Source organism: Lissotriton vulgaris, chromosome 4_1, assembly GCF_964263255.1.
Source record: "Lissotriton vulgaris chromosome 4_1, aLisVul1.2, whole genome shotgun sequence".
NCBI classification, from domain to species: domain Eukaryota; kingdom Metazoa; phylum Chordata; class Amphibia; order Caudata; family Salamandridae; genus Lissotriton; species Lissotriton vulgaris.
Genome location: NC_141691.1, coordinates 352,362,215 through 352,386,016, shown reverse-complemented (window position 1 = coordinate 352,386,016; position 23,802 = coordinate 352,362,215). Strand labels below are relative to the sequence as shown.

General features: G+C 45.3%; 1 protein-coding gene across 1 annotated transcript in view; it reads right to left on the bottom strand.

Annotated features, from left to right (window-relative positions):
• Positions 1 to 3,783: 3,783 nt before the first annotated feature.
• LOC147718741 (sodium- and chloride-dependent neutral and basic amino acid transporter B(0+)-like) overlaps positions 3,784 to 23,802 on the bottom strand; it is a 255,411-nt gene continuing 235,392 nt past the window's right edge. Inside the window, exon 14 of the mRNA XM_086918728.1 lies at positions 3,784 to 4,821. Within this exon, the coding sequence (XP_086774854.1) occupies positions 4,651 to 4,821 (171 nt within the window). The 3' untranslated portion in view covers positions 3,784 to 4,650. The remainder of the gene's footprint in view (positions 4,822 to 23,802) is intronic.

Below are 23,802 nucleotides of genomic sequence, written 5' to 3'. Positions count from 1 at the left end.
TGAGTTTACAGCAAGACCCATGGGATATGTATTCTTTGAGTTTTATAGTTATTGGTAGGGGCTGCTGAGTGAATAAAATGAAAGAGAAATGCATAATCTGAGCCTCCGGTCCTGACTAAGAATCGGGGTATGTCCACTACGGTAAACAACCTTTACAATGAAACTTTTACAACGCACTACCATTACGACGCAACTTTTACCACGCAAACCATTACAACGCATTGCACTGGGGGCGCTCTAGGATAGGGAATAGGTTTAATGTACTATCCAACACCTTCCCTACTATCCACGGGGATTGGAGTTGGAAAAGTAAATTGAACTATTCACTATCCAGCGCCCCAAAGCACTATGCGTTGTAAAGGCATGCGTTGTAAAAACTGCGTTGTAAAGGCATGCGTTCTAAAAGCATGCGTTGTAACGTCATACATCCGTCCACTCCATACCCTTCTAGAAATAGCATTGGAAAAAAGGTCTGATTCCTGGTTGATTATTTGCTTATCCTTTAAGAACACATTTGGAATGGCCAACAGGTGGCTGATGAATATTTGCATTCCAACCAGGGCTCTCAGTAAAGACAATTCAATAAAAGCACCTGAATGTGCTCCCTATAAGTGTCAGATAAGGCTTTGTTACGCCTACCCATGTGTGGGAAATAAGGCCCCCATTAGGATGACGGGCGGACTTTGTTCGCCCGCCATCCCATCGGAAAAAGGGACCGCCCGCCATAAGGGCGGGGGTCCCGATGGTGGCATTAGGATGCGCCCGCCACAGTGGCAGGCGCATCCCTCATTTTTAACATTGTGGCGGGTGTTGCTCTCTGCAGCGCCCACCACCATGTTAAAAATGCATGTATGCATTTGCATACAAGAAACGGCAGGCACCGCACGGTGCCTGCTGCTTCTTGTATGCAAATGCTGGGGGGTACCACAGGTACCCCCGTGTGCACCCCCCACCTCTCCTTCACTCTGGGGGCCCGCAGGGTGCCCCGCAGAGTGAAGACCGCATGCCTTTAGCCACCACGGAAAGGCATTGTTTAAAGCCCATCATAATATGGCTGGCGGTGTCTAATAAACACCGCCACCATATTAATCCTTTGCCACCCCGACCGCAAGATGACCGGGGCAGAAAAGCGGTGGATGGTCTTTCTGTCTGCCGCGGTCCCCCCCCCCCCCGCCATCCTAATATGGCGGGGCGGAATTAAGGTACGGATGGCGGGCGGATTGCCCCCACCAGGCTGGCGTTAGCTACCGCCAGCCTGGCAGGGGGAATCCGCCCACCATACTAATGGGCCCCTAAATGTTGCCCAAGCTGAATGGTCTATACAAAGTCCTTGATAAATTATGCTCTTCTATAGGTTTGCCCAAACTGACAGTAAACACCCATCTTAGATTGATCCTATCAATTCACTACAAAAAAAGTGAAAAATAGAAAGCTCCGAGATTAGGGGTATTGTCAAGTCCACTTCATCTTCAGAAAAACACATGTTCACAGTCCATCATCCTTCTTCACGGAAGCACTTAGTAGGCAACTTCAAGTGAACAATGGGAGAAAGGATTTACTGTCACCTATGTAGAAGATCCAGACATAAATGGGCAAATACTGACATAAATTGGTATAAATCTCTAATTGGTCTAATATGGTGTAGAACCAATAGCATACCTAAAGCATGAAGGAAAGCAGTAACATTAGAAATCCAGTATTTGCTAGCATGACCATTATAGAATAATTGAAAAGTGAATAGTGCTGTCCACTTGTCTTGGTACCTAAACCTGATCAGTCCATTACTTTTTGCCTATATTGCAGGGTAAACAACCTTTACAACAAAACTTTTACAACGCACTACCATTACGACGCAACTTTTACAACGCAAACCATTACAACGCATTGCGCTGGGGGGCACTCTAGGATAGGGAATAGGTTTAATGTACTATCCAACACCTTCCCTACTATCCACATGGAATGGAGTTGGAATGGTAAATTAAACTATTCACTATCCAGCGCCCCAAAGCACTATGCGTTGTAAAGGCATGTGTTGTAAAAACCGCGTTGTAAAGGCATGCGTTGTAAAAGCATGCATTGTAACGTCATACATCCATATTGCAGGCAAGTCGGTACTTTGTTGATGCTTATCCCTCCCTTTGGTAGATTAACTGATAAAAAAGACTAGGAGATCCTCAGTTTATCAGTACCCTATATTTCACAAAGGGTATTGTCAGGTTCAACTACACTTTTCTAATATGTGCAAGACTACTTTCTCCACTACCTTTGGCCTTTTTGAAAGCGGTCCTTTATCCCACATCAAGCGTTATGATGAATACTGTCAAATGCACTCTAGCTACCTGCTAGCACAGTTTGAAGCACGATTGGCATGGTTAGGATTAGGTTCCAGGTACAAAACTGTGATGCCCTAGAACCTTTTGGCACAGTCTTTGATGACCCTCATGTTAGGTAGGCTGACCCACTCTGATTGGACAGAGAGTTGTCTCTTTGATAGCATAAACTTGAAATATATTATTTTCCTAATGGTCAGACTTTAGGGGAGGGGAACAGCCACATATCAAACCTGTCTTACCTGGTCAGCTTGTGGATCAAGTGAGACATTAAAGTGTCAGACCTTTTGTGCTTTAATTAGAATTGTGTATTATTAACAATGTATGCAATAGTAATCCACACTCATATTCACATGTGTACATTTATACCTTGCTATTGCCTTTAAAACGATTTTGCTATGACCAGTTAAAGACAACAAAATTCAGCTTATGCTAACTATGCCTCAGCTACGTTTCGATGTGATCTTGTTCAAAATGGATGTCTAATCATCTTTGTGCGCTGTTTAATATTTTTGTGGCAAGTAGTCAGCCAAGTCATGTTTGTTTATTGCAGAACGACACTGTTATTGAAGAAGACTCTCTAGCATGGGTTCAGTAATGTATCTTTTCTTCAAGGTGCTGCTGCCTCCATACAGTATTGCATTTATTCACAATGGTCCACTGTTGTTTTCCAACTACTTACTACTGACACCTCCGGAAAACATTAGCTCAAAAGGGGGCTTCATTAGTATTCATGCAGTGGGATGGGGCTTAGGTATATGACACTCTCTAATGCTATGTTCTGAGATGTAGAAAATATATTTATTTGCCACACCATGATTAATCTGTACTTTTCATGCTCGTCTTTGAGAAGATTTCCTATCAAAGTTGGGGTTGGTCAAGAGACCTTTCCTATGCTACTAGTCCTCTCTGGACCTGAACAAGATGTTGGATCACACAGCGTAAAAAAAAAACTTTGTTGGGAAGCAAGGATTAGTTCAGGAGACCACTGCCATCCCCTAAACTTAAAAACAAAAAAAATGTTTCTTTATGACTGCAGTCCTGTTTGCTTTACGGGAAAAGGCTGCTTCTTAAAAAAAAGTTTACTTTATTTAAATGCGATCGTAGACATGGTAGTGTGCTGTTTCTAGCAGGCCACCATCCCTGTTGTGGCATCTGATCTTAGTAGCAATTTGCGACCTACCTCATGAATATTGATGATGTAGATTGGATTGTGACCCACTACAATTCTGAATTTCGTAAACTGACCTATAAGAATATTGATCAGATCTTAAAATTATTTTCTATTCACAAAAAGTCAGTGCGCAATTTGCAACCACATTTGGTGAATGGAAATGTTGTACATCTGGTCCATAGTTTCACAATAAATATGAAAAATCGCAATTTTAAATGATTTAGAGTTAACAAACTGATCAAGGGTGTTTTTTCAAGCTACAGAATATGACCATTGGAAAACTGTTTATTAGGTGTATTACAATTACTGGACTTTTATAATAAAATTCCTTCTTTCACACATCTTGACAGAAGATAAACTTAGTATAATATTTAACTGCTATAAACATTTAAAAACATAAAAAACTACTCTTGTCATGGAGTATGGCTCAATGTTGGTGTATACTCCTTTGTTGCGGTACTTCTTGCCTTAAAGATGTATTAACATTAACACTCCTGCCAGCAGGATTAAAGTCTAAATTTCCCTGAGTTGAGAGAACTAAACTCACAAATGTTGTCTTGTCAGAGTGACGTGAATTAGTAAAAGCAGTCACATTTAAGAAGAACTGTAGACTTAACACTAAAACAAAAGTGCAAGCAAATTGAAGGAAGCCCAATAGCTCATGATATTCATTTACAACAACTTCAAAGCAAAATGACCCTCTGTGGTGTTGGTAGCACTGAGTTTCACTGTACTGGGATTTCGTGTATCTAGTCAGCATTAGGATTCATTCTGTTGTCACTGTATGTATTGTACATATTTTTGTGTCATGCCATGTAGGACAAATGTCTTAAATAATGCCTATTGTAGAATATGTTCTTAACTGCCTTATATTCGAATGCAATGATCACAAAGGCAGTCCTTTTCACAGATAGTCATTATAAGGTTGCCGAAATGACAAGTTACATTCATAGGACACCAGACCCAGGACTGACTCATCGAAGTTTTCTCCAGAAGGTTAGAGATGTAAACAGGCTTTTGGATTATGTTATCCTCATGACATCATAGCTCTAGGTGTTGGCATTTCCGGTTGTGTGTGGTAATCTGGAAAAGCATAGTGCGTATCCTTTCCACTTCAGTGAAACTCTGATGCATAGTCCAAAACTTTTACTCTCTTTGAAAAGAGGGGTTATCCGTGCCAACAACCGTTGGTAGCTCTAGGTCTTCTTTAGTCTCTTTATCAAGTTTAGGATCTGTCATATGCTTGTATCTTTCACCTCGGTTTTGTGGCAATGCTGGTCCCCAATTTGCAGCTGGTTTACAACACTTGACAATACGCTGTAAAAACAAAATATATTTTAAAGGTTACCTGGTGTTTGTTTCATTTTCACAGTTGTTCATATATTGGCTACTATTACACAAAACAGCTGTGGTCAGGCATTCATATTGTTATTCTTTGTGACACTAAAAGGCTTATTTCAGAAGTTTGCAAATACCACATTAGAGCAGACGATGTTTTGAGGGGGCATGGCTTGGGGTCGCATGGAGTACCAGCAGCCCACGGAGCTCCCGCTAGGCCTGTCGCAATAATTTGCAGTTCACAGCTGACAATATACTAATGGGCTTATTTACAAGCCCCTTGCACTGCCGGTGCATCACTTTTTGTGACGAACCAGCGGCGCTACCTGCTGCCCTACATTTACAAGACACATAAAGGGCCAGATGTACAACCCTAAATTGCATCTGCAAACAAGTTTGCGACCTGTTTGCAGATGCAAAATGTTTCAGGGCCATGTACAATTCCTAATTAGCGAGTCACAATTTATTTGCGGCTTGCTAATTAGGAATAGTGAGTCTCAACCCTATGTAGGTAATGTTGGTCGCAAAACACTTGCAAATTACCGCCCTTTTCAAGCTGGTGGTAATGGAGTTGCCAATTTGAAGGGGTCCCCAGTGGACCCCTTCCCCTTTATAACTGTTTCCAAAAATAGTTTTTTAAGCCCAGGTTAGATGTCCTGCACATCTAACCAGGGCTTCTATTGGAATTCTATAACACATATTAGCAAGCCCATTATTGCCGTTTTAGCAGCAGTTTCCTGCCGCTGAAACTGCCATAATTTTAACGAGGTTCTTGCTAATATGCCCCAATTTCTTTACATAGTCAGCTGCACCTCCAAAAGCATTTGTAACAGTGTTATGGGTTTTCCTTTAAGCAATGCAGTAAATTTGAATTTGATCTAAATGGTGATTGTCATTATTAAGAGTCTGAAGCGCTGACTGAGAAATATCAATGTACATTTCACCAATTTCAGGAGTTACTTTCAGAGAAAGAGGCTTATGAGCTGTTACACTCCTTTTGGTACTCGAATGTCTTGCTTGCGGCATAGGGCAACTGGGGGTGTTAGGATAGCATAACATATGTTTTTGCATGCAGCAAAAGAAGAAACCAAACTATATCAGTTATCTCCGCCTGAATTTTTCATAAATGAATTCGTTTAAGAGGATACCATTGATTCCTCATTGAAACTGCAGTATAAGAATAATTTAATATTGTGATCAAGAACTATCTTGTATTAAAGAAGATAGATATTTAGAATACTGAAGACTTGAAAGGGAAAGCCTTGTAAGCTGGTTCTTGATTTTGACCCATATATGGGTGCTTGAAATTGACAACCGTCAATTTGGAAAATCTCCCCATCTGCAATAAATATGAGGGTATCTGACCAGGGGGCTCATGTCTCATATGCTGTCACCAGTCTCCGACCACTGTTCACCAGTTTGGAATCTTCTCTGCTGCCTTTGATGGCTTAGAAAAAAAATAAAAGAGTCTAGAAGGAGAAAGCGAAACTAGAAACTAAGCAACAATAGAGAGTGAGATGGATAAAGTTAGTATATGAGTTGAGAAAACGTGTGGTGAATGGTGCTAAGAAGTAACAGATATCTTGTTACTTGGCATCCTGGCTATTCTGGGTAATGTAAAAATACAGCCACATTAGACTAAAGGGATTGCTGGTAGATTATGTAGCAATTAATGTATGAATCTTAACCAGATTATTGTACAAGAGTTGGAAGATAGTGTCCATGGCTGCTACTCACCTGCGGTTCACCAATTGCATAGTGTGGGCTCAAAGTACAAGAGCCAGTGAGGGTGTAAACGAGAGCCTGCAATACCATGCACAGGAGCCACAACCTATGCTGAGTGGTGGCCGAGGTTGTGCTGCTTCCCTGGCCTCACCAAACCACACATTCTGCTACACTGCATACAGCACTGGCATATTAGTGGTGCCCTGAGCCGTGTTAGGTGGTCACAAAGCAGGTAGGAGCTACAGTAGCCCAAGAGTGCTAGTGCAGGCGGCCTGTATTTTTTTGTCACTGTGCTTCTGCTACCTTTGTGAGCTAGGTAAGATTTATCCATAGCTTATCACTTACCTTTGCACTAGCTTTAAAGAATTCTGACTCAAAAGCAAGCAATGGGTTGGTGGATCGGATGTGTCCTTGATTGCATTGTCAGCTGCATGTATTTAGGGCTATTCTCCTTGATCAGTTCAACGTGCATTTTCCCAATACTCTCTGTCCTTCTTCTTTGTGAGAATTCTTTTTTTGGATTTTGATGACATTGACAACCCTTAATTTATACGTGTTTGCCAGTTCTTAGTACGGGAACTAATTTTAGAGAACCATGTTTAATTTATGTACTTACAGATGACTGCATGGTGGTCTACCAGCTAAAGGTTTTGCTTGAAACAGTTACTGCTGCTTCAGCATCATTGCTAATAGTGAGTGACACTAGCACAGCTTTATTTCAAGAATGGCGCTGATACTATGGCAAAGAGTCAGTAATCCATGCCAGTGCCACCCAAACCCTTTTGCAGTCCTTGCTACTCAATCGAGGAGAGAGAGAGTGCTACTGGCTTTCCCTTCATTGAGTGATTTGACCTGAGGCTCGCTGTGCCAATACTCTGATTTCAGCATGCCTCCCACCGACACATTCATTCCATTGGATTGACTGCAATGGGAGTCTTTAGACTTAGAACCCTACCTATACAAATAGCTTTCAAGTTGACCTACATCAGGAAAGTAACTAGGTTTGTTTTCATGTAGGCCACCATTTATAATGGAAAAAAACTTCAAATCCAGTAAACATTTTTCTCCAAGTGGACTCCTTGTGTTGAAACCTGTCATAAAGCTGCCAGAGAAAAAATGGTTTTCTAAAGATTGTTTTCACCTTTGAAATTACTAAATGCGCAAATTCTCCATCATGGAACTAGAAAGGTACATTGGGCTAGTCAGATTGTCAGAATGTTCGTCTGCAACTGCGCTTGGACGTTTTTCATCTGTTCCATTTGATATCATTTGAGTGCCATGGTTGTCACAATATAAGTGTTTAACAATCAGAAACCACAGGAACCCTGACAACTTTGAAGTGGAAGAAGCTAGGAGCGGCCTGGTTAATTGTTCCAAAATACAGATTTTGAGAGCACCATCAAAGTTGTATGTTCCACAAAATGCCACTTAATCATAGAGTTTTTAAGTTCAGCAAATGAGTATAATCAGGAATATTTGCATAGCCTACTCAATGGAAGTATGACACTGATCAATGCAGAGTTTAAATAAAGGCCTTCCTGCATGCCATAGCCTTTCTCTTTGTTGATGTGAATGGTTTTATGTGGACACTTTATAATATACTAGAAGCCCGCCCCAACGTTGTCCAGGGGCAATGAGGCTTCAGGGACAACCGCCGGCCCAAGCCCCTGCCAGCCCAGGCCCCCGCCCGCCCCAGCCCCAGCCCGCCCCGACATTGTCCGTGTCCCGGAGCCACCTCCCACACCGGCCCCCTCCCGCCCCGACATTTTACGTGTCCCTTTGCCTTACCTGAGCCGGCGCTCCTGACTTCACCGCCGCTCCTCGGCGCTCGTCACCGCTCCTCTCCGCCCACCCCGACGTTGTCCGGGGGCAATGAGGCTTCAGGGCCAACCGGCCACCCAGGCCCCCGCCCGCCCTGACATTGTCCGTGTCCCAGAGCCACCTCACACCCCGGCCCCTCCCACCCCAACATTTTACGTGTCCCTTTGCCTTACCTGAGCCGGCGCTCCTGACTTCATCGCCGCTCGTCACCGCTCCTACCCGCCTGTCTGCCGCTCATGTCCGCCGCTCCCCTTTGTCATCACGCACGTCGCGGCCAGCGCTACGTCACAGCCAGCGCTACATCGCGGCCGGCGCTACTTCCAATGGACTACTTTAAGTTAAATTTTTAAATTTACGTTTAATTTTTATTTTATATAGCCTATGTCCATCTGCACACCCTGAAATTTTGAACCATGTATCGGGTGTGTGGATTGGCGCTGTGGTTCCCAAGTTTACCTGGCTCAAAGGTTTGTGTTCTCTCTTTATAATAGTAGTATAGATTTCACTCGTAATTACTGCACCCTTTTAAAATTATTTTAGTGTCTTTTAACTAAATTGGTTTGGGCATTTTAACTTATTTATTTTATACCTGTTATACAGGTTTGGTGTTCTTGTGCATGCTCCGCATGGACCTTTGTATGACGGAGGTCTTTCTACTTTTGTCAAACAACCAAGGATATTGTTGAGATTGCACACAGAGTCCTTTTTTAATTCTAGGTGCTATTTTGATTTTGCCTTGTTGCAGGTCAGTCAAACCTCATCAAGCTAGAGGTCTCGCTCTCCCAAGGTGTAACAATCTATGTCCTAACAATAACCCTCTTTCTTGATGTTTGTCACATAAGATATTTAACCTTTTTTATTTTTAGTAAGAACCAGGAAAACAAATTGTTATTAACTTTAGTAGTCTATAGACTTATCAGAGACATGGAGTGTCTTGCTTGTACTGGTATGAGAAACGTCACTGTCAATGTATCTTAATGTAGACCAATTGCTGTCCAGTCAGAAGGCAGCCGACATGCTATTAGATTTCTTTCAGTTGGACTAAAACATGGACATTTTTGTGTATACTACTTCTTTGTAGCTTTCAAGAAGCCTCTTCCCACAAACATTTCCCCTGGAAATTGGAACATGTTCCTACTTTGAATTTAAACTCTTCTAGTTTCTACATAAACTTTAATATATTGGTCTTGCCTAATGCCAAATCAAAATATCGCAACATTTCTCAGCCTTCCTTAATTATTGCCTCCATTACTCTAAATCAAACGTTGATTAAACCAGAGCCCCGGAGAACTCCTTCAGTTCTCAATGTAATCAACTTTGCCTCGTCGATTAATAAAATGTTATATTTACTTAAAACTAACTAAAGACATTATTAGCATGAATACGTAAGACAGGAGGAAGCATAATTTACAAAGGAAAAAGTTCAGTATGTACAAGCTCTTTATCGATATATTCTGAACTGTGGAAGCAGTCAAGTTATTGATGCCCTGTTGTTTTCTTGTGTTCTGCTATGTTTAGTTTTCCTCCTGAATCATAATGTAAGGTGAAGCGTGGTAGCCTTAAATTAGTCTCCCATTTACAGAAGAAAGCTAGAGTGTGCAGGGAGAGTGATCAATTAGTCTTCCCCTATTTCTCCCCACGGACCACATTCTAGGTGGGCATCTTTGAGGAATGAGATCTCTTTTATAATAGTCCCATAACTTTTTCATCCGGGGTTTTGCTGGTATTGTGACTCTGAGCACCCTGACACTGCATTCAGTCTCACAGTGCTTGTGATCTTACCTTAAAAACAATGGTAAAATTGCCTACAACCGATTAAAATATTTATCTTTTAGTAAGGCTCAGTAAGTTTGTGCAGAAAGTGTGCCATTGGCATAAATGTTAGATGGTACATTTCGGATGCTGTATACGGTTACACAGCCCATACGTGTGACTGAAAAGCATGGCTCCAGGAGCACCATTGTTGCCATGGCACAGGGAGGTCCTCCGACATGTATGAAAATCTATATTTATGCATTAGTTACATACACCCTTAAGCATGCTCTGTAGTCCACATGCCATTTGCTTAATGTATAAAAGTGAAGCACATATTAAGAAAAGTATGTCCCTAAATCTACCAGCCGCAAAAAGCTGTTTTGGCCTCATATATAAATAGACCTTTTCCTACTGAGAGGCCTACTTCTGATTCAAAGTTAATTTAACACAATTCATCCTAGGAGACAGCTCGTTAAGTCCTTCAATGTAAAAATTTTTATTTGTATAACTGTACTGGAAACGCAACTTTAGAAGATCCTACTTGAAGCTGCCCAAAAGGCTCCATTAGTAATCAATCTAGCTCTATTGAACTTCACTGCTTTCCGTGATTACACCTTGGGGTGCGAAATCTTGAATGTCAGTAGAACAGTGCTGCTGCTTGTGAGAGCAGAAAGGATGGGGCAGTAACCACTAGTCACTACTATAGGGAGTGAACAATAACAGACTGTCAAATGGCCAACTCTGAGGACCAGTTGCTAAGTAAGGCCTTATATTGGAGAAGACTTTCATCAGGGTAGCCCTCTCAGACAGTTGTCTCTGCTGAAACCAGTAGCATAGCTTCCAGGAGTTGAGTAGAGTTTTTCCATTGAACAGTTTTTGTAACCTACTAAGACAATGTAATATCATGGTGGTGGGGCATGGCCTGACTAATAAATAATCTTCTCATAGTGCACAAAGAACTATTTGAGTAAAATCCGTTTACAGCACATAATTCAGCACTAGTTTTCTCTTTCATCTTTTGGATCGGACAATATGGTTTGGAAGTACATTGAAATATGTATTTTGATATGGTCCATGATTTTCTGTTAACCCACTAATGATCTTTTGCTGAATGTCAGAAAATGTAACAGTCACATATGCAGAGGAATAGAAGTTGGAGGTTTGGAAGATGTGGCCAACTTGCTGAATAAAGATCTTGTCTGCATTCCTTTGTGGGTTTTTCACTTGATCTCAGTATGTGATCCTGGAAAAATTACTTGCGTTCTTTGTATGTTAGTTACCATAGGTAGCCAAATTATGAAATGCTAAATTTGAAATCTATTCAAGTTGTCAGACCTATAGAGCAGTAAACACAGCAGACAAGCTCTGCACGCATAATTTATGGATCCAACAATCACCAGGTGCTCATGCAGCAGTTAGGTATAAGGCTGCCAGTCGCCAGTAATTGAACTAGGATTCCATAGCAATTTTAAGTAGTATTACAAACACAGCACAATAGGATGAGTTAAATAAGCTGACTTTATGTTGTATTACAAATGTTCAAATAGTCAAGATGATTGGTCCTGTATATTATCATCACTGTGTATAACTAACATTCTTTTGAAACAAGGCGATCAGAATCATTTTAATTATGGAGGCCTACCCTGTTAACTAATATGTGTCTGAACAAGGACCTAGCTGGGTGTGACATGGCCTACATACACGAGTCTCAGCTTCAGTTAGACATGGTGAATAGACTAATGATCAAATTCCTTCGCTTTAAACCTAGGTGTTAGGCAGGAGAGCTTCTTAGCTCTCATTTTGTGCCTGTTGTATATAAACAACCTTCATGCTACTCTTATGACACATGGACAAAACATGCCAAAGATTGAGGGAGAACATGGCGACTGCTATCTGAACAGCCGCTTGCACCAGGAGCGCTTTTCTCCTGTCCCGTAGCGTAAAGCTGCTTTAACCGGGCTTTTTCGTCTGCTGAACTGCCGGAGCTTTCTCCGAGGCTCTCCTCTGAGTTTTTGCTGGGGTGCGCCAGCCGGGGATGTGTGTGGGGGTCCCTGGTGCTTTCCATTCCTCCTGCATGCCATGTTGGAACGTTAATTTTCAGATTTCTTAAACCTCCAATCCTTGATGTTTATTTACCATCAAAAGACCACTCATTTTCACTTCAGGAACTGATGAACCAAGAGCTTTATAGATATCTAAAGTCCTTGATATCCACTCTTACTCCTAACACCCCATAAGGTTTGTTCTGACACATCAGCCTTTTGCATTAGTATTACCCTAGCCTCGAGACATCAGCTTAGACATATATTTATTTCCTATTTCAGAATATCCAAGATTCTCATAAATAGGAGTATTATTTGCCCTACGATCATCCAGGCTTCCTGTCTTCATGTATACAGGTACTATACATAATAGTCACTTATCATCCGCCATCTGCTGCATGAGACTACTCACTTTGGATGCGAAGTGTGCTTCTAATGACTCATTAGTTGCATCCCCTTTGGGTACACTGTTTGAGGTTCCATTCAATGAGAACTCCACAAGTTATGTTGTATTTACGAATCTTGACTCAAGCTCAGTCCCTAGAGTGATGCTCCCTGAGGAAGAGCTAATGAAGGCCCGAAATGCATTGGAGCTGAGAGAAAAAACTATGTGATGTTATTAAAGAATGACTTAAAGTATAAGGATGGAATGACTGAAGAATTTCATTCATGAATATTGATAAACTATTGAGAATAAAAAGTAAAGATTCTTAAATACAACATAACTTTTGGAGTCCTCATTGAATGGAACCTCAAACAGTGTACCCAAAGGGGATGCAACTAATGAGTCATTAGAAGCACACTTCGCATTCATTTATATATGACGTCTGAGATGGAAGACGTCACCCTTGGAGCACCTTTAAATTAACATAATATCATCCATTGAACACGTTCTACCAAATTAGCCATAAAAACCCACAGGCTGTGCATCTGTCGCTAACCGTTCTAACTTCTCACTTTGGGCCATTTGGGACCTACCACTAATCATCTATATCATATTTCTCACCATTATACATATATAGCCTATCTCTTCACATCTATAGGATAACTTTCCTCAAACGTAAGCTCAATATATATACATATCTAACTTTCCTAGATATCTATATATATATATATATACTGCTCCATTCTAAGCTATATATATTTATCATTCCTCCCTCTCTATATAATTGGAGTCTCCTTAAAATGTTGGTTTGTCCGACTCCTAAATGAATGAATACACGAGATCACTAAGACCAGTATAGTAATGCATGGAGTAATATACTCTTAGACGAAGGGGGGAAAAATTGTCTATGATGTTCTTTTCTCTTATATCGCCATGTTTGAAGGCATAACACATATTATTTTTGTTCTCGAATGTGTATTCAACTTTATTATTGTCTGCCTTGTAACTAAAATTCAGACTCCAAAAAAGTGTATTACTATGTATGTATGTATGTATCTATACTACTATTATAAAGAGAGAACTGTGACCTTTGAGCCAGGTAAACTCGAAAACTACACCACTAATCCAAACACCCAATACATGTTTGAAAACGTCAGGACAAGCAGAAGGACATAGGCTATATAACAAATATATATATACCTTATTTAAAAAATGTACGATTAAAAAAAAAGTAGTCCCTTGGAAGTAGCGCCGGCCGGCCGCGACGTGCGTGCTGACATCAGCAGTGCAGGGAGGAGCGGTGTACAGGAGCCCGAGGAACAGGGGTGGACATGAGCACGGGGAGGAGCTGCCGAGAAGCGGAGAAGCGGAGGAGCAGTGGAGCGGTAAAATCAGCAGCGCGGGGAGGAGCGGAGGAAGAGGTACGAGAAGCATCCGCGGGTGCGCACCGAGGGACGGGCCATGAACACTGAGTGCTCAAAAAGCATTTTCCTCAAAGTCGGGACGTAGGGGGAAACAAAGCGTGGGGAGAAGCGGCCAGGAGCAACGACGGGCGGGGGCCATTAACACTAAGTTCTCAAAAAGCATTTTCTTCAAAGTCGGGACATAGGGGTAAACAAAGCGTTGGCAGAAGCGGCCAGGACCAACGACGGGCGGGGGACATAAACACTAAGTGCTCAAAAAACATTTTCCTCAAAGTCGGGATGACGGGGAAAACAAAGCGTGGGCAGAAGCGGCCAGGATCAACAAAACGGACGCTCTGCTGCGCCACTCCTGCTGTGATGCTGCCCCCAGCCCCCTTCTGCCCCGGGCAACGCCGGGGCGGGCTGCTAGTGTATGTATAAATCGTTTTGTAACGCGCTCTGTTACTTGGGAGTATCCTGGCGCGATGGGAAAGAGCAAAGGAGAGCATACAAGGATCAACTTATGTCACACTTCTAAACAGATGGGTTTTGAGATTTTTCTTGAACTGGGCTACACATTGACTGGAGCGCAGATGAAAGGGAAGGGCGTTCCAGGCTCGGGCTGCTACTACAGCAATGGACTGGCCTCCTAACCTGGCTCGCTTAAACCGGGGGAGGGTCATTTTAAACAACGAGGATGACCTAAGAACTCTTGTAGGGGCATAGAGAGTAAATCTCTTCTTCAGATGGGCCGGACCTTGGTCGTGAGTGGCTCTAAATGAGAGCACTAGAGATTTGAAAAGCATGCATTGTGGTACTGGGAGCCAGTGAAGTCTAGACATATGAGACCGAACGCTCTTCCATCTCGGGACATTGAAAAGGAGATGGACAGCGGCATTCTGAATGACTAACAGACGCTTAACCAAGTAAGCAGGAATGGCGCTAAACAGGGCGTTCGCATAGTCCAGCCTTGCTAGAATGAGTGCTCGGGCAACAGTCTCCCTAGCCTCTCTAGGAAGCAGTGGAAAAAATGTTCTGAGCATTCTTAAAGTAGCGAAGCATGTCCCAGATAATTTCTTTATATGGTCCTCAAATCTTAGATCCTCCCCAAACCAGATCCCAAGATTTTTCGCAGGGCCACCCATCGCCTTGGGGCAGGGAATATTCGGGGGCCACAGTGAGCATTTATAGGACTACTTATAGAGACAATGTTTTTGTGACTTCTAGCAATTTGTGGCCTAATTTTCCGAGGAAGGCGTCCCCACACGCCGAAACACGTGTCAAATTACACACAAGTTCTGCCACACTGTTAATCATTAGATTATATAAAAAATCTTTTTTAATTAATTGTTGCACTTATGTACTGTAAAGTCTCTTTTTTTAAAAGATAACTGTTTTATTAACAATGAATATTATATGTTGATTGCGTATTCTGTTTTTACCTTCTATATTTTAAATATTAAATAAAACAGACTATTTTGTATTGCCCTTATTTGCTTGACATTTTTCGTATATAATTTTTGGAATACACATTCTGCATTTACCTATAGCGATTCACCACTGTCTAGGATGATACCTACATTGTGTTTTTGCTGGGGTGAGCCAGCCGGGGATATGCGTGGGGGTCCCCGGTGCTTTCCATTCCTCCTGCCTGCCATGCTGGAACGAGGCCGCCCTGGAGCACAGGAGTGGCCGCAGAGCGGCGGCTCGCGGGCTCCTTTGGGTCAGCGGAGGCAGCATCAGCATCAGCTGGTTCCTCAATTCGACGAAGCGGGTCGGGGAGAGCTGGGACCGTCTTCTGAGGACATTGTTTTGTCTACCGTTTCTGCCACTTCTGCCTCTTTTGTTTCTTCTGTGTCGGGGGCAACTCCCAGATACTGTTTTGGAGTTGCAGCAGGAGGCACAACTGATTGCAGGAGCCCAGAAGATACAGGTTTGCTCCCCACTGCAGATGAGACTGGCTTCAGAGGCTTCTGGGGCCTCAGTGGTGGTTATAAGTGGGGGGGAGTAAGAAAAGCAAGAAACACGAGAGCCACCCTGGGACTTGTGAGGGCTAAATCAATCATCGCATTTATATATATAGCGAGCTACTCACCCAGAGGGTCTCAAGGCGCTGGGGGAGGGGGGTCCGCTACTGCTCGAACAGCCAGGTCTTGAGTTGCTTCCTGAAGGCGAGGTGGTCCTGGGTCAGGCGGAGGTGGGTGGGGAGGGAGTTCCATGTCTTGGCAGCGAGGTAGGAGAAGGACCGTCCCCCTGTGGTAGCTCTTCGGATGCGGGGGACGGCGGCGAGGGCGTGGCTGGTCGATCGAAGCTGGCGTTTGGGAGCGTAGAAGTTGAGGCGGCTGTTGAGGTATCCTGGGCCTTGGTTGTGTAGGGCTTTGTGTGCGTGGGTGAGGAGACGGAAGGTGATTCTCTTGTTGACCGGGAGCCAGTGCAGGTCTCTCAGGTGTCCGGAGATGTGGCTGCGACGGGGGATGTCCAGGATGAGTCGTGCTGAGGCTTTCTGGATCCGCTGGAGTCTCTTCTGGAGTTTGGCGGTGGTTCCGGCATAGAGGGAGTTGCCGTAGTCCAGACGTCTGGTGACGAGGGCCTGGGTGACCGTCTTCCGGGTCTCGGTGGGGATCCACCGGAAGATCTTACGTAGCATGCGCAGGATGTTGAAGCACGACGAGGAGACGGCGTTGACTTGTCTGGTCATGGAGAGGGAGGAGTCCAGGATGGAGCCCAGGTTGCGTGCGTGGTCTGTTGGTTTGGGTGCGCTGCCTAGGGCGGGGTGCCACCAGGGGTCGTCCCAAGCGGCGGGTGAGGATCCCAGGATGAGGACTTCCGTCTTGTCCGAGTTCAGTTTCAGGCGGCTGTTCTTCATCCATTCGGCTACCTCTTTCATCCCTTCGTGAAGGTTGGCTCTGGCGGTGGCGGGGTCGTTGGTAAGGGAGAGGATCAGCTGGGTGTCGTCGGCGTAGGAGATGATGTTGACGTTGTGCTGGCGTGCGATGTCTGCGAGGGGGCTCATGTAGACGTTGAAGAGGGTTGGACTGAGCGAGGAGCCTTGAGGGACGCCGCAGATGACTTCGGTGGCTTCAGATCTGAACGGAGGGAGACGGACTCTCTGTGTCCTTCCGGCGAGGAAGGAGATGATCCACTCCAGTGCCTTCTCCTGGACTCCGACGTTGCTGAGGCGTTGTACTAGGGTACGGTGGCAGACAGTGTCGAAGGCCGCGGAGAGGTCGAGGAGGATGAGGGCCGCTGTTTCTCCGTTGTCGAGCAGCGCTCGGATGTCATCAGTGGCTGCGATCAGGGCGGTCTCGGTGCTGTGGTTGGCCCGGAAGCCAGACTGCGAGGGGTCGAGGGATCCGTTCGTCTCGAGGAAGGCGGCCAGCTGCTTGTTGACAGTCTTCTCGATGACTTTTGAAGGAAACGGGAGCAGCGAGATGGGGCGGTAGTTCTTGAGGTCGGTGGGGTCGGCCGATGGCTTCTTGAGTAGGGCGCTGAGTTTGACGTGTTTCCAGCTCTCCGGGAAGGTAGCGGTGTTGAAGGAGGTGTTGATGATGTCCGGCAGGTGGGGTGCGATGACAGCGTCGGCCTTGTTGAAGACGTGGTGAGGGCAGGGGTCGGTCGGAGATCCGGAGTGGATGGAGTTCATCGTGCGGACGGTGTCTTCGGTGCTGATCGGAGTCCAGGCGCGGAGGGTGGTGGTGGGGGGCGGTGGTTCGGTCGTGGCATTCGTCAGTTGAGTGCTGAAGCTGTTGTGTATGTCCGCGATCTTGTTGTGGAAGTAAGAGGCGAGGGAGTTGCAGAGGTCTTGCGAAGGGGTGATGTCGTTGTTTCCGGCGTTGGGGTTGGAGAGCTCTTTGACGATGTTGAAGAGTTCCTTGCTGTTGTGTGTGTTGTTGTCCAGTCGTTCCTTGAATGCAGTTTTCTTGGTGGTGTGGATGAGTTGGTGGTGTTTTCGGGTGGCGAGCTTGAGGGCAGTCATGTTGTCCAGTGTTGGGTCTCTGCGCCAGGTTCTCTCGAGGGCTCGGCAGTTCTTCTTGGAGCTCTTGAGTTCATCGGTGAACCATGGGGCTTTCTTGCTACCGGGTCTGCTGGGCGGGGCCCTCAGGGGGGCGAGCTCGTCTGCGCAGTCACTGATCCACTTCGTGAGGTTGGTGGCCGCCTGGCTAGGGTTCGTTGTGCTGGTGGGAGGATTCATGTTCAGGGAGGTCGCGAGCTGGTCGGCTGTGATCTTGTTCCAGCTCCTGCGTGCAACCTGTTGCTGGTGGTGGTGGATCGTGGTCCTTCCGAAGCTGAAGTGGACGCAGCAGTGGTCCATCCAGTGGAGTCCGGTGGCGTGGCTGAAGGCGATGTCCTTGCTGGATGAGAAGACGGGGTCGAGTGTGTGTCCGGCGTAGTGGGTGGGGGTGGTCACCAGCTGCTTGAGTCCCAGGTTGGCGAGGTTGTCCAGCAGGATGGTGGAGTTGCGATCGTTGTTGTTCTCCAGGTGGAAGTTGAGGTCCCCTAGGAGGATGTAGTCAGCGGAGCAGAGGGCGTGCGGGCTGATGAAGTCGGCGATGTCTTCGCTGAATTGTGTGCGTTGTCCTGGGGGTCTGTAGATGAGGGTGCCTCTGAGGGTGGTCTTGGGGTTGATGTGGACCTGAAAGTGCATGTGCTCGGCGGTTGCGAGGGTGTCGTCGGTGTTGGTCGTGATGCGGATAGTGTTCCTGTGGACGATGGCGATGCCTCCTCCGGTGTGGTTGATGCGGTCCTTTCGGATGATCTTGTAGCCATCTGGGATGGCGATGGCGATGTCGGGCGCTGAAGAGGCGTTCATCCAGGTTTCCGTGAGGAAGGCGACGTCTGGTGAAGTAGTGTTGAGCAGGTTCCAGAGCTCGACGGCGTGTCTGTGGACGGAGCGGGTGTTGAGCAGGATGCACTTTAGGTGGCTGCTGCTGTTGCTCGTCGAGGTCTTGAGCACTGCTGGTGTAGTGCAGGTCCGGATGCAGGTGAACTTGCAGGCGTTGCAGCAGAAGGGTCCGTTGGTGCGTCTCGGGGTGGCTCGGTAGCACCCCGGGATTCTTCCGGCGTTGAGTGCGTGGAGTTCTGTGGCGTCGTAGGTCGGGCGGGTGGGCTGGGGTCTGCGGGGGCCAGGGGTCCTGGCACTGGGCGCGGTCCAGGCGCGGACGGGCGCAGACGGGCTTACCGTTGGCGCACCTTCGGTGCTCAATCGGTGCTCCCGCTGCGCGCGTCCGCTGCGCAGTCGCTGAGGGGGCGACATAAGAAGGGAGCCGGGAGGGCGGGTCAGCTGGGAGGCGGGGTCGCGTTCCCCAATCGTCTGGCGAGGGGGCGGGGCCGCAGGCAGGAAGCGGCGGGAAAACGGAATCAGGTTGAGCGGACGGCCTTGCGGCGGCTGGGGCGCTGCTATCGGCGGCGCTCGGCGGTGAAGATCTCAGTCAGCAGGGGGCTCTGGAGCAGGAGCGTAGAGGAGCGAGGGGGCGACCAGGCCAGAGGCGCAGTGGTCGCTAAAGGAAACAGAAATTTTAATAAGCAGCCTGCTGAAGAGCAGACAAAAAAACAAGCTTTGGAAGGTTCCCCAAATGCAGTAACTGCCACTAACTGCTCTGCATTTCAAACTTATCAGGTTAAAGGCAGAAGCATAAAGCCTGGGAGGTCTAAAAGTGACCGCCTGGATAGCAAAGTCAGGTTCTTCCCTTCTTTACGGTCATATTTTAGAGTACAACCTGAGATCCTTGACATCACGAAGAAGGGGTAGGCTCTTAGAGGAGGCTCTACTGGGCATTTTACGGTTAAATCACTCACCAACAATATGGACTCTGTCAGCTCTTCACCCCCCCCCCCAGGTAAAATCATTAACCACAGCTAATGAAAGTATGCCTGTGACGGCGTCTGATAAAGCGATAGATGTGGTTTATCAGAGCTATGTTGGAGCTGTCAGTCAAGAGAACGCAGGAGAAAATAAAGGCCTCAAGTTCCAAGATTCGGGCAGGCCCTCAGTAGCCTCATTGGAAGCTCTTTTTGCTACGCTATCAGATGATATAAAGAAATGCTATTCTGTATTGGCTGCCCATCAGGGCGAGATAAGGAATTCCTGTGAATCACTAGAGAGGAAGGTGGATCTCCTAAAAACCAGGACTGAGGCCCTAGAGAAAACTATCGGAGAAGTGAAAGACAATCTCGGAGTTGCAGAGGTGGAGATCCAGACACTTAAATAGGGAGGACGCCGCTCTTCGTGACAGAATGGAGACGTTGGAGAATAACTCCCGCAGGAACAACCTTTTAATTTATGAATATTCCAGAAAGGAGCGAGGGGTTTGACCGTAAATCATATATCATTACACTGCTTAAAGAAGCTTTGCAGTTTGAAGAGTCAGAGGAGACCCTAGGAAATGATATACAGAGAATCCATAGAGACCCATTCCGAAGGAATCCAAACAGAACTAAGCCAAGAAAAATCCTCATCAATTTTCTCACCTACTCTCTAAAGGACAAAATTCTTAACTTGGCTTTGAAGGTAAAAACATTAAGGGTCAGGGATTTCTCATTTGAAATACATTCAGATCTTGCCAGAGTTACACTAGTAAGGCAGTGGGAACTAGGTCGGAAGATGGACGACTTCAAGAAGATCAGTGCAGTTGTACAGCGGAAATTTCCAGCCTTCCTGAAAGTTATGCATAACAATAAAATTAGGCCTGGGCGGTAAATTCCGTTCCGCTCGCGGAATTTGCTGAATTTGGGTAATTTCGCGTTCTGCGGAGAATGCGAAATTGCCCAAAATTCGGAGTTCAGATCTTCGTGAAATTTTTTGCTTGTTCGCGTTCTCAAATGCTTGTTCGCGAGATATTTCCCCCCGAGCACGCACACAGCGATTGCGAACAGTAAAAAAGCGCTGCGAACAAGCAATTCCGCGTGTTTGCTGAATTTCTGCATGTTCACAGAGATTTTTTATCATTTCGCGGAGATTTGCGTAACGCGATTAAGCAAATTCCACCCACTCCTAAATAAAATGCATAACATAAGATCAGTTCAGGAGGCGGACGAGCTGCTTGACACCATCGGAAAGGAAGTCCCCTAGGAGTAGCTCTCTATTCTCTGAGTTCAGACTAGATTGAGGTAAAGGTCCGCTGTTATCGTTGGATTCATTTTTCCTCTGACCCTGTATAAATCAATTAGAGAAGTATGAATGGTTATTGACTTAAATATGATTGGTTCATTTACTCACTTACTAGTTTCTTTTAATATTTACTTATTATCTTTCTATCTTCTGTACAGGTTTAATTCCATTTTATTTGAATTTTCATACATGTTTAGGACTGGATGGGATGGGCTGCTACGGGGTGCAACACCTGGACAACATCTGTCCAGATAAATGAGGGAAGGGTTCTCCATGGGGGGTGAGTGGGGTGGGTGAAGGGTAGGGGAGCACTGGGGCATAAAATATAAAAGTACCTAATTTGCTTCAAGTGTCTTAGACTTAGCCCAGATAACTGTGATTAGATTTCGAGGGCTTGGGCGCTGGTCTTTTCTTGTCTTAGTGCAGGTTCGGGGTCTCAGACTTAAGCAACCATGAAAACACTTCAGATATTGTCCTGGAATGTCAATGGACTGCGCGTGGGGTCTAGAAGAGCAAGAATTTTGCAATATCTAAACGACTCTGTAGCGCAGGTCATTGTCAACCAGGAGACACATCTTCTTAAGGAAGAGACCAATGAAATCTTTAAAAAACAAACATGGGTGGACTCCTTTATCTGTACTTACCAGACGGCTAATATCAGAGGGGTTCTGAGTCTCTTTAAAAAGGAAGCCAATGTTCATATTTTGCGGAATAAGGAGGACCCATGTGGCAGATGGGTAATATTGAAGGTTACTTTAATGGGCATCCCTCTTACTTTGATTGGCTATTATTGCCCAAACCAAGATGATCCTTCATTTCCTAAAACAATCTTTTTGCACCCTCTAGACTTCCCAGAACCGGTTATTATGACAGGAGATTATAATATTGTTCTCAATCCTAAATTTGACAAGTCTGCAAGCAGTAGAGTGGCCGTCCCCGCAAGATCTAGGGTGTATCTTCAGACCATGATGGCACAAACGGGTTTATGCAACATATGGATGGAAAGATCAGGTCAGCAGTAGGGAGTATCATGTTGAAATTCCAAGCACCAACACAAATCAGAATGGATTACATCCTGTTCAGCCACAGCCTAAGGGACAAGGTTAAAGATATAATTTACTTGTCGTCCCATCTGTCATATCATTCAGAAATATTATTAGATCTTGATTGGGTACAGGCCCAGCAGTCCAGAGTTTGGTCTTTTGACTGAACGTTGCCCCTGGAGTAGGAAGAGATGGCCTTCCTATCCCGGAGACCGAACTCTTCTTAAAGATTAACTTAGGCAGAGCAACTACTACTGTGGTCTGGGACTCCCTCAAAGCTTTTTTAAGGGGCATTATTACTAGCAGGCTGAGTTTTAGGAACAAAAAGTACAGGGCGAGATTGTATCTTTGGAGGAAGAAATGAAGGAAGTGGAGGCAGAATTGAATAGTCAGGCTGTTTTGGGTAGGCAGCAAGAAGACCTGGGAAAACTTAGTAAACTAAGGGAGCAGTTGGAGGTTATCCTTCAAACAAGGCTTATGTGCAGATGGGAGGCAAGTAAGATCGCCCATTTTGAGTATGGGGAAGGGGCAGGAACACTTCTGGCATGGAAGGCAAAAGCAGATAGGCTTCGTAATCAGATTAAGGAAATCACTGCTGGTGACAGGGCAACTGCTTTATACTCGGATAAAGAATTTATTTTTAAGTATTTTCAGAATTTATATCAAGAAGATTGTGTAGAGGATAGGCCTAAAGTCAAGGACTGGTTGGATAGGACCACATTGACACCTATAAGTCCTAAACAGCAGGAAGATTTAGATTAGGACATCACCCAAGAGAAAGTGAGAAGGCTATAGCTGCCTGCAAGAGAGGCAAAGCTGTGAGGCCCAACGAGATATATAGGTCTTTGCATGAGGTGATAATCCCGGTACTGGCACAATTATTTAACAGGATATTAGCAGAGGGCTTGCCCCCCAGGTCTTGGAACGGCACCACAGTCATCCTGATTTTGAATCCTGGTTAAAATACAGCGAGCTGTGGGTCATATAGTCCCATTTCGCTCTTAAATGCGGACTATAAAATCTTCGCCTCAATCTTAGCGGCCAGGTTGGGATCTGTGGCGGGGGATGTCCTTCACTCAGATCAGAAGGGGTTTGTCAAATGAAGACATCTATCAGATGTCACATACGACCTTACTGGAGCCAAAGATATTGCCTCTACCTATTCACTCCCTCTTGCAGCTTTGACTCTCGATGCCACCAAGGCTTTCAACAGGGTCAATTGGGTCTACCTGTTGTAAGTCATGGGGAAATTTAACTTGGGCAAAACGTTCTGCCAAACCATCCATCTGATATATCAAGCGCAATCAGCTAGGTTGCTGGTCAATGGTAAGCTGACTAAAGCATCTAAGATCACTAGGGGTACCAGGCAGGGCTGTCCCCTTTCCGCTCTCCTTTTCCATATTTATATTGAGCCTTTTGCTCAGAGGCTCAGAGAAGATCTTAGCATCATGCCTTTCAGACATGGAGAGTGGGAGAGGAAGGTGGGACTGTATGCAGATGACATCTTGTTTTTTCGGCAGACTTGGACACAACCTTTTCGGCAGTGATCAGATTGGCACAGGAATTTGGGCAGGTCTCAGGGTATGAGGTGAACGCCGGGAAGACTGAGATCATGACGTGGAACTTTGAGAGGAGCAAATGTCATGTTAACCCAAACATGCGATACCTGGGTTTAGAA